Here is a 12,374-nt window from a genome sequence, read left to right as displayed (position 1 = left end):
ATACCGTGTACGGCCGCTGATGTGTGAGAGAGAGAGAGGGGGGGGGGCAGAGAAAGGGAGGGAAAGACGATAGAGAGGGAGGGAGGGAGGGAGGGAGAGAGTGAGAGAGAAGAGAGAGAGGATAGAGGAGAGAGAGAGACATAAAGACAGAGCGAGAGAGAGAGAGACAGAGCGAGAGAGAGAGAAACACTGACAGAGCGAGAGAGAGAGAGAGGGAGACAGAGACACAGAGAGAGACAGAGACAGAGTGACAGAGACAGACAGACACAGAGAGAGAGAGAAGAGAGAGAGAGAAGAGAGAGAAGAGAGAGAGAGATAGGCCATTGGCTACTTGGAAGCGAGCGGCGAGCGGCAAAAAGGACCACAGTTCTCATCGCAAACTGTAGATGTTCACAAACGACGCCGCCTTTCGTCCATCAACAACACTCAAGCATGAAGCATGTCCGCCGTGGAAGACAACCGAATGACCCTGTGTTGATCATGTGCGTGTGTCTGTGGGGTGTTTGGGGAGGGGGGTGTGCGTGTGTCTGTGGGGTGTTTGGGGAGGGGGGTGTGCGCGTGCATTTGTTTGTGTGTGTGTATGTGTCAGTGTGGGTGGGTACAAACACACACACACGCTTATCTCTATCTGTACCTATATCTATCTATCTCTCCATATATATATGGCGGTGGGGGCGGGTGGGGGGGGTGAATGCGTATGTGAGTGTGGGTGTGTATATGTGTGTGTGTATATGGGTGTGTGTGTATATGTGTGTGTGCGTGCGTGCAAGCATGTGTGCGTACGCGCGCGCGCGTGTGTGTGTATGCGTGTGTACTTTCTCTGAGTGTGTGTGTGTGTGTGTGTGCTTTCTCTGAGTGTGTGTGTGTGTGTGTGTGTGTGTGTGTGTGTGTGTGTGTGTGTGTGTGTGTGTGTGTGTGTGTGCGTGTGTGCTTTCCGTGTGTGTGTGTGTATGTGTGTGTGTGTGTGTGTGTGCGTGTGTGCTTTCTGTGCGTGTGTGTGTGTGCGTTATTTTGCTTCTGTTTCGTGTGCATAATTATGCGCGATGTTGTGTATCTCAGTTTGACGCTGCGTTTTCCTTATACATGTACACACGTACTGAGTATGACTGCATTCACTTGTGTGTAAGTTTGCCTGTCTCATAGAACAACGGCATATATGTAAGTCGGCCAGTGTGCTCATATCTCCACCTTTGGGAGAATGAATAAACATTCATTCATTCATTCACTCTCTCTGGTACTTTGGTTTTCGCTTTCCCTGCTTCAATAATGCCACCACCACCACCACCACCTATCGCTCCCCCCTCCCCCAACCCCCGATATTTCAACCCTCACGTGCACGCACACACATACGCACAAAGTCACCTCCACCCCTGAAAATCTCATTACGGAATGAAACGGCGCTGAAGTGAAGATAGAAACAAGACAGACATGCCTTCAGGCTGAACTGAGGGAGGCAGACAACCGCACAACGAACAAACAAACAAACAAACGAACACAACTGGAGCTATCACCATGACAACCACACGCGAAGAGCCGAGCACCCCACCCCCCCTACCCTCCCTCCCCTCTCAGCCACAACCATCATCCTCGTCCAATGTTAGGAAATTGTGAAACGACTGCATGAACAGACTCGTTCATTCCCAACAATAGACCATCATTTGGGGTGTGTGTGTGTGTGTGTGTGTGTGTGTGTGTGTGTGTGTGTGTGTGTGTGTGTGTTTAAGTGTGTGTATGCATGAGAGAGAGAGAGAGAGAGAGAGAGAGAGAAAGAGGACAGACAGACAGACCGAAGCTCAAACGGACAGACCGACGGACAGACTGACAGACAGCCAGACACACACACAGACACAAACACACTGAAACACACACAGAGACCGACAAGACGGACAGACAGACACACACAGACACAGACGCACGGGCAGACACACACACACACAGACCCATGGACAGAAAGATGGACAGACAGACAGACACACACACACACACACACACACACAAACAAGACAGATGGACAAACAGAGAGAGAGTCGGACACACAGAGACACACACACACAGAGACACACACACACAGAGACACACACACACAGACACTCACTGCCTTGGATACAGTCCAGAACGGCTGAGGCCCGGGATCCATCCCCTTCTGTCTTACAGATCTTCATGGTGTCCTGTCCCCTCACCTGCCCGGCACACCATCACACACACCTTTAACACCTGTCCCCCTCTGTCTTACACATCCTCATGGTGTCCACCTGTCCTCCACACCTGTCCGGCACACCATCACACACACCTTTAACACCTGTCCCCCTCTGTCTTACAGATCTTCATGGTGTCCACCTGTCCCCTCACCTGCCCAGCACACCATCACACACACCTTTAACACCTGTCCCCCTCTGTCTTACACATCTTCATGGTGTCCACCTGTCCCCTCACCTGCTCGGCACACCATCACACACACCTTTAACACCTGTCCCCCTCTGTCTTACAGATCTTCATGGTGTCCTGTCCCCTCACCTGCCCGGCACACCATCACACACACCTTTAACACCTGTCACCCTCTGTCTTACAGATCCTCATGGTGTCCACCTGTCCCCACACCTGTCCGGCACACCATCACACACACCTTTAACACCTGTCACCCTCTGTCTTACAGATCTTCATGGTGTCCACCTGTCCTCTCACCTGCCCTGCACACCATCACACACACCTTTAACACCTGTCCCCCCTGTCTTACAGATCTTCATGGTGTCCACCTGTCCCCTCACCTGTCTGGCACACCATCACACACACCTTTAACACCTGTCCCCCTCTGTCTTACAGATCTTCATGGTGTCCACCTGTCCTCTCACCTGCCCTGCACACCATCACACACACCTTTAACACCTGTCCCCCTCTGTCTTACAGATCTTCATGGTGTCCACCTGTCCCCTCACCTGTCCGGCACACCATCACACACACCTTTAACACCTGTCCCCCTCTGTCTTACACATCTTCATGGTGTCCTGTCCCCTCACCTGCCCGGCACACCATCACACACACCTTTAACACCTGTCCCCCTCTGTCTTACACATCTTCATGGTGTCCTGTCCCCTCACCTGTCCTACACACCATCACACACACCTTTAACACCTGTCACCCTCTGTCTTACACATCTTCATGGTGTCCACCTGTCCCCTCACCTGCCCGGCACACCATCACACACACCTTTAACACCTGTCCCCCTCTGTCTTACACATCTTCATGGTGTCCACCTGTCCCCTCACCTGCCCGGCACACCATCACACACACCTTTAACACCTGTCACCCTCTGTCTTACAGATCTTCATGGTGTCCTGTCCCCTCACCTGCCCGGCACACCATCACACACACCTTTAACACCTGTCACCCTCTGTCTTACAGATCTTCATGGTGTCCTGTCCCCTCACCTGCCCGGCACACCATCACACACACCTTTAACACCTGTCCCCCTCTGTCTTACAGATCTTCATGGTGTCCTGTCCCCTCACCTGTCCTACACACCATCACACACACCTTTAACACCTGTCCCCCTCTGTCTTACACATCTTCATGGTGTCCTGTCCCCTCACCTGCCCGGCACACCATCACACACACCTTTAACACCTGTCCCCCTCTGTCTTACACATCTTCATGGTGTCCACCTGTCCCCTCACCTGTCCGGCACACCATCACACACACCTTTAACACCTGTCCCCCTCTGTCTTACAGATCTTCATGGTGTCCACCTGTCCTCCACACCTGCCCGGCACACCATCACACACACCTTTAACACCTGTCCCCCTCTGTCTTACACATCTTCATGGTGTCCTGTCCCCTCACCTGTCCGGCACACCTTCATGGTACAAAGTCACACACATCTTCAACACCTGTATGGTACAATGTCATACACATCTTCAACACCTGTATGGTACAAAGTCATACACACCTTCAACACCTGTATGGTACAATGTCATACACACCTTCAACACCTGTATGGTACAATGTCATACACATCTTCAGCACCTGTATGGTACAAAATCACACACACTTCAACACCTGTATGGTACAATGTCATACACACCTTCAGCACCTGTATGGTACAAAATCACACACACTTCAACACCTGTATGGTACAATGTCATACACATCTTCAGCACCTGTATGGTACAAAATCATACACACCTTCAACACCTGTATGGTACAATGTCATACACATCTTCAGCACCTGTATGGTACAAAATCACACACACTTCAACACCTGTATGGTACAATGTCATACACATCTTCAGCACCTGTATGGTACAAAATCATACACACCTTCAACACCTGTATGGTACAATGTCATACACACCTTCAACACCTGTATGGTACAAAATCATACACACCTTCAACACCTGTATGGTACAATGTCATACACATCTTCAGCACCTGTATGGTACAAAATCACACACACTTCAACACCTGTATGACACAAAATCACACACACCTTCAACACCTGTCTGGTACAAAGTCATACACACCTTCAACACCTATGTGGTACAAAGTCATACACACGAATACCTGTATGATACAAAGTCATACACAGCAACACCTGTATGGTACAAAGTCATACACACCTTCAACACCTGTATGGTACAATGTCATACACATCTTCAGCACCTGTATGGTACAAAATCACACACACTTCAACACCTGTATGGTACAATGTCATACACACCTTCAGCACCTGTATGGTACAAAGTCATACACACCTTCAACACCTGTATGGTACAAAATCATACACACCTTCAACACCTATATGGTACAGTGTCACACACACCTTCAACACCTGTATGGTACAAAATCATACATACCTTCAACACCTGCATGGTACAATGTCATACACACATTCAACACCTGTATGATACACTGTCACACACACCTTCAACACCTGTACGGTACAAAGTCATACACACCTTCAACACCTATGTGGTACAAAGTCATACACTTCAATACCTGTATGATACAAAGTCATACACACCAACACCTGTATGGTACAAAGTCATACACACCTTCAACACCTGTATGGTACAAAGTCATACACACCTTCAACACCTGTATGGTACAAAGTCATACACACCTTCAACACCTGTATGGTACAGTCATACACACCTTCAATACTTGTATAGCACACTGATCCCTTAAAACCCCTAAGTAATACACACCTTCAACACCTGCACAGCTCAGTAATACACACCTTCAACACCTGTATAGCTCAGTAATACACACCTTCAACACCTGCATAGCTCAGTAATACACACCTTCAACACCTGTATAGCTCAGTAATACACACCTTCAACACCTGTATAGCTCAGTAATACACACCTTCAACACCTGCATAGCTCAGTAATACACACCTTCAACACCTGTACAGCTCAGTAATGCACACCTTCAACACCTGTATAGCTCAGTCATACCTTCAACACCTGGAAAGCACAAAGTTTATTCAATTCTATAAGCTGGGCGTCACATCAGAATAGTTTTTTCCATCAACGCAAAATTCTCGTCATGTTTTCACACAAGTTCCACAATCAACTGGAAACCAAAAATATCCAGGACATTGACCTGTTTTGTTTTTGTTGTTTTTTTTTTTTTTTTTTTTTTTGGGGGGGGGGGGGGGGGGGTTCAGCCTTGTTCCGTCACTCTGTTCCTTTTCTGATCAACCCGCAAGGACTTCACACTGTCAATGACTGGTCACTGACTGGTCACTACCGGCCACTGACAGCATGTTGTGTGCCGTTCCTTCCTTGAATGTCCAACAGAGTGAAGGAAAATGGCTGAATAACGGGTAAATATCCATGATTCTGATTCCAACTGACCTGTGTGTGATTGCTGAACGTTCCTTGATTGATATTATACTGAAATTTAGCGTAAAAAAACAACAACAAAAACACTATGATTTTACGTCGAGTTAATAGGATTTCATGACGAAGTCATACACACCTTTCTACACCTGCATGATTCAATGTCACACACTGTCGCTGGAAGTTTATGTACGTATGTACGGGTTTTCGTCTTTTACATATGCCTGTTTTGGGGTTTGTGTGTGTGTGTGTGTGTGGTGTGTGTATTTGTGTGTGCTTTTTTTTCATTTTGTCCAGTGAGTGTGTCTCAGCTTTTGAATTTTTTTTTTCACCCGATTTGCACGTGCAGTTGAATGTGTTCACGTTGTGTCCAGTGGCAACGTTTCTTCCCCCTCACACCCACCAACTGTATGATTTGAGACGAGGCAGAGCGGATGTAGTGTTGGTGTGGCACCCTGGTGAATGCCGAATTGAATGGAGCCAGAGTTTGCCCCCGCCCCCCCCCCCCCCACACACACACACACGCATCCCTCCCCTCCCCCTCCCCCTCGCCCCCCTCCTTGTTTGGAAAAAAACACTCATGTGTTTGAGGACACCGTGACCCAAACTGTTTGGGTTTTTTTATGTTGGTAGACATATGCTGACTTTACAGCGAAGTTACACGGAACACTTGTTCTTGTTCTCTTGGGAAGAACAAGTGTTTCGTGTAACTACTCTGTTGAGGTTTGTTGTCAGGGTATTAACCGTTTCTTTAGTGAGGACATTTTGTAGGAAAGGGAGGAGGTTCAGAGAGAAATCCAAGACTTTTATTCTTTGTCGCTGGTTTTCTTTCTTACTTTCATTTGTTTGATGCTCATTGTTTTTGGGTTTGTTTTCTACATTGAGCTTCCTTAGTGAAACATGATGTAAAGCTAAATGGGAACAAAAGACACACACACACACACACACACACACACACACACACACACACAACCAGCTTACAAATCGAATGAACATGAACGAAAACAATGATTCGAAAAACGATCCCTTCACCAAGAAATGTAATATTTGAAGAGACAAGAAATGTTAAAATGCTAGGTTTTTTGTTTGTTTGGTTTTTTTTGGGTTTTTTAAACTGCGTTTTAACTGAGTCGACTTCGATCAATATTCCAGAAATACAAGAGTCTGATATTTCAAGCCATTGTGACATTGGAATTTTACTGTCTGTCTGTCTGTCTGTCTTATTGCGCTATTCTATATCATCTGACGGCACTGGTTTCATTCCATTCATAATCTGGAGGCCTGCTTGTCTATCTGTCTGTCTGTCTGCCTGCCTGTCAATCTGTCTGCCTGCCTGCCTGTCGGTTTGTCTGTCTTCCGTTCGTCTGTCTGATCATCTGTCTGTCTATTTGTCTTTCTGTCTGTTTGCCTGCCCGTCTGTCTGCCTGTGTATGTCTGCCTGTTCACCTGCCTGACAGAAAGACATATGGAAAGAATATAAAAAAAAAGAAAGACAGACAGAAAGGAAGCAAGCACATCAAGAGAAAGACCCCATCGAACAAGATTTCCTGCAAGAAAATAACCTGGAAAATGATGCGCCAGGGATTATCCGCGACAGAAATACATATCGGACACACAGCCCCTGGCCTCCATCCATTCACCCTTTCCCTCCCTCCTCCTTCCTCTCATCCTTTCTTCGTTCTTTCCTTCCCTCCTTCCTTCCTTCTTTCCTCCTTCACTCATTCTTCCTTCCTTTCTTCCATCCTTCAACCCTTTCTTCCCTACTACCTTTCATCCTTCTTCCCTCATTCTTTCACTGTCTTCACCCCTTCCTTCCTTTCATCCCTCCTTTACTCTTTCCTTCCTTTGTTCCTTTCGGTCTTCCTTTCTTCCCTACTTTCTTCCTTCCTTTATGTGCTACTTCTTTCCCTCCTTCCTTCCATCTTTTGACTCCCTTCTTCCTTCCCTTCATCAATTCCATGAAGGCATGCAGGCTCGAGTCCAGGACAATGGTGAAACATCTGCTCCTTTTGCTGTCACAAATGGTGTCAAGCAAGGCTGCGTCCTGGCTCCAACGCTGTTCAGCCTCATGTTCTCTGCAATGCTTACTGATCCCTTCAGAGATGGCGATGTTGGAATCGGCCTAAAGTACCGAACAGATGGCAAGCTGTTTAACCTCAGAAGGCTTCAAGCAAAAACGAAGGTCATGACAGACATCATCAGAGACTTTTTGTTTGCTGATGATTGTGCCCTCAACGCTGGATCTGAAGCTGACATGCAACTCAGCGTCGACAAGTTTGCCACTGCCAGCAGGAACTTCGGCCTTACCATCAGCACGAGGAAAACTGAAGTTCTCCATCAGCCAGCCCCAGGGAAACCCTACGTTGAGCCCAACATCACAGTCAACGGTCAGAGACTCAGTGCGGTGGAGCGGTTCACATACCTTGGCAGCACACTGTCACAAAATGTGACAATCGACGATGAAGTGAACGTCAGGATTGCAAGAGCAAGCGCAGGTTTTGGTAGACTCAATGCAAATGTCTGGAACAGAAGAGGCATTAGTCTTGAGACCAAGCTAAAGGTCTACAGAGCAGTAGTTCTCCCCACACTACTGTACGCCTGCGAAACTTGGACAGTGTACCAACGACATGCCAAGAAGCTGAACCACTTCCACACAACATGCCTCAGGAAGCTACTGAACATCAAGTGGCAAGACAAGACCCCTGACACAGAGGTGCTCGCAAAAGCCACCCTTCCCAGCATCTTCACCATCCTGATGCAGTCCCAGCTTCGCTGGGCTGGACACGTGGCGCGCATGCCAGACCATCGGCTGCCCAAAAGGCTCTTCTATGGCGAGCTGCAACAAGGGAAGAGATCACACGGAGGTCAGAAGAAGCGCTTCAGAGATACTCTGAAAGTCTCTCTGAAAGCGTTTGATATCAACCCTGACTCCTGGGAGGAATCTGCAGTGGACCGTGACAAATGGCGCGCTGCTGTGCACAAAGGCGCCAAGTTGTGCGAGGCCAACAGGACTGCTGCAGCTGTTGAGAAGAGGCAGGCCAGAACGTCACGGGCAAACAAGCTCCCTGACAATGATATGCCTGTCTTTGTCTGCCCCAACTGTCAGCGAACATTTCGTGCGCAGATTGGACTATTCAGCCATCTGCGCACTCACAGATAGATTCATGAGCATCCTTCCCCCCACCCCACCACCACCCTCCCCCCATCGCCCATCCCCCACCTGGATGACAACGATGGTCATCGTCGATCTCGATGGACACACCACCACTTCTTTCCCTCCTTCCTTCCATCTTTTGACTCCCTTCTTCCTTCCCTTCATCTTTTTCTCCACCTCCTTCCTTCCCTTCATCTTTTTCTCCACCTCCTTCCTTCCCTTGTCTACGTTACACACCCCACGCACATCCTCCACCCCCAACCCCCTCAAACTCCGCGCACACCCCCGCTTCTGTTGTCGAGTTCGTGCACAGATCCCCCCACCCCTAACCCCCTTCCCTTCCCTTCTTAGGTGTCTGGGGATGTGCGGGAAAACGAGAAAGAAAAAGCAAGGAATGACATCTATCCCTGCCCCCCTCCCCCCACCCCCCCCCCCCCTTTCACTCCCCCTCCCACGCCTTCCCGAAAAAGAGGAAATTCAGAAATTTAGCAAGTCAGACACGCCGACTCGACCTTTCCCTTCCAGGCCTCTTCTGGACAGACTTCTGGCGTTGGGCACCCTGTGGGTCAGTGGCTGTCCACTGTATTGTCTGGAACTCGACGGGCGCAATAGCCGAGTGGTTACAGCGTTGGACTTTCAACTTGAGGGCCCCGGGTTCGAATTTCGGTAACGGCGCCTGGTGCGTAAATGCCGATTTCCCATGACCTGCTTGTGCCTGAACCCCCTTCGTGTGGATACGCAAGCAGAAAATCAAACACGCGCGTTAAAGATCCTGTAATCTATGTCGGCGTTCGATGGGTTATGGAAATCAAGATCATACCCAGCATGCACACCGAAAACGGAGTATGGCTGCCTACATGGCGGGGTAAAAACGGCCATGCACGTAAAGGCCCACTCGTGTGCGTACGAGTGAACGTGGGAGTTACGGCCCACGAACGAAGAAGAAGCAGCAGTCAGGAACTGAATCCCAGCATCGTACTGAAGTCGGCCCAGAAACACTGCTCCCCTTGGATTCATTTCAACGCAGGCCGTTTCATTTTCTCCTCCACCCCTTTCCTTTATCAACTTCAACCCGCTTTTTCTATTGGAATATCTTTGTTGTTGTTTTTTTATTGTGTGTTATAACACGCATCTATGGAAAGCGACTCAATTCCATTAGGGATATGTGTTGGTGTAAACAAGCAAAAAGACCTGCCTTGAAGTAACTCCCAGGGAAGTGCCTCTTGGCTGACTCCAGGGGAGTCTACACGGTGCTTGGAGTCTTCTCCTAGCGCTTGATCCGATTCTTCTTTCTTTGTTGTGTTGTCCTCTGCCTGGAAACACTGATGGGGTCAAAAAACAGACTTCGGGATTTGCGTGGGAAAGGACATGCTTTCATCAAGACAATTCTTCAGGGAATCATTTCGGGGCAATTAGGACGACTCCATCACATCTCGCTAAAAGACTCAAGCAGTTATTCTGGGAGCAGCAGTGCTGCCCAAAACTAACCCATCCCCCCTCCCCGGAGTTATTTTGGGCTGGCTCTAAATACACACCTCTTGTGTTCTTCTTGTGATCTGCAACTCCCACGTTCACTCATATGTTCGCAAATGCGCTTTTACGTGTATGACCGTTTTTACCCCGTCATGTAGGCAGCTATACTCCGTTTTCGGGGGGGTGCATGTTGGGTATGTTCTTGTTTCCATAACCCACTGAACGCTGCCATGGACTACTGGATCGTTAACGTGCGAATTTGACCTTTTGGTTGCGTATACTCACGAAGGGAGTTCAGGTACAAGCAGGTCTGCACATGTGTTGACTTGGGAGAGCGGAAAAATCTCCACCCTTAACCCACCAGGCGCCTTTACCGAGATTCGAACCCGGGACCCTCAGATTGACAGTCCGACGCTTTCCCACTCGGCTGTTGCGCCCGTCCCCTGGTGTTCGCATGGAGTTGTTGTGGTGTTATCTGTGAATGACTGTCGGAGCCGAACAGAATCCAGCCCACGCTGACTCATCATGGAGCGCTTTGGGTACCTCTCGACTGCAGTGTCCTACCCAAAATTAACCCCACCCTTTTTTGTACTGGAAAGAAACTAATTTGTCTTTTATAATCAACTTGATAACATTTCGTTTTGATCACGTGCGGCCATTTCAGCAAAGGGGTTGGACTGGAGTCTTTGCGGGCTAACTTCCCTCTACAGTCTTCTTAACAGGCCTTCCCCACAATGACTCCGTGGGGTTAACTTAAGGTGGGGGGTCATTCTAAGCCATCCCACCGGAGTTCCCGGCAGACACACGCAAGTGATCAACGTGGCGCCACCTAACAGGAAGTTCCGCTTGCGGAGAAAATGGCGTGCAGGGACTGTTGCGAAAACTCCAAATTGGAGGAGGAAATTGGCGTCTGTCCTTATTGCTCTCCTGAGGCCAGCGTCCTTCCGCCACAACCAGCGGTCAGCGGCTGCACTCAACAACTGTTTATTGCTGTGACAGATATCAGCCCAACGCTCAGTTCGTATCACAGATTGACAAAAACTTACAGCTGGGCCAGCAGCAAAGTGAGAGTTGTATGATCAGTGGTTTCTCCACTGCAATGGGAAATCATTTACAGCATAGTCCTTTGTGAAGGGCTATGAGTCTCAAATCAGGAGGCAAGATTGCACTGGTTCTTAGCGCTGCAGCCTTGGGGGGTAGTTGGCCTTTGGGAACCATCCCAACACCAACTGTCCTAAAACCCTCTTGGCCGAGAGAGTGGGGATGTAACTTGGGCAAGACACTCTCCACTATCATAGAATGCTAACCCAGATAGTTGGGACAGCAGATGCTTCCTCTGCTGTTCTGATGGTCGTAGTCGGACACAACTGACGGTCATACATATAGCTATACGTACACACATTTACCTACTAGAACTTCACGGGCTCAATGGCCGAACTGGTTAAAGCGTTGGACTTTCAATCTGAGTGTCACGGGTTTGAATCTCGGAAACAGTGCCTGGTAGGTTAAGGGTGAAGATTTGTTTTCCCGATCTCTCAGGTCAACATTTGTGCACACCTGCTAGTGCCTGAACCCCCTTTGTGCGCATACGCAGGCAGCATATGAACCACGCACGTTAAAGATCCTGTGATCCATGTCGGCACTCTGTGGGTGATGGACACAGAACATACCCTGCACGCAGGAAAAAATACAAAAAAAATGGGTGGCGCTGTAGTGTAGCGACGCGCTCTCCCTGGGGAGAGCAGCCCGAATTTCACAGAGAGAAGTCTGTTGTGATAAAAAGAAATACAAATACAAATACAAAATACCCAGCATGCACTCCCCCAATACGGACTACGGCTGCATATATGGCGGGGTAAATAATAAAAAGAAAAAAAAGAAAATAAAAAAGCACAGCCAAACGCATA

General features: G+C 48.6%; 1 protein-coding gene across 1 annotated transcript in view; it reads right to left on the bottom strand.

Moving 5' to 3' along the window:
* The window catches only part of LOC143289447 (uncharacterized), a 122,470-nt gene that overhangs the window by 89,521 nt on the left and 20,575 nt on the right, over nt 1–12,374 (bottom strand). Inside the window, exon 2 of the mRNA XM_076598416.1 lies at nt 2,096–2,180. Coding sequence (XP_076454531.1) covers nt 2,096–2,162 — 67 coding nt within the window. The 5' untranslated portion in view covers nt 2,163–2,180. The remainder of the gene's footprint in view (nt 1–2,095; nt 2,181–12,374) is intronic.

Source organism: Babylonia areolata, chromosome 14 (assembly GCF_041734735.1).
Source record: "Babylonia areolata isolate BAREFJ2019XMU chromosome 14, ASM4173473v1, whole genome shotgun sequence".
NCBI classification, from domain to species: domain Eukaryota; kingdom Metazoa; phylum Mollusca; class Gastropoda; order Neogastropoda; family Buccinidae; genus Babylonia; species Babylonia areolata.
This window is presented reverse-complemented; position numbering and strand designations above follow the sequence as displayed.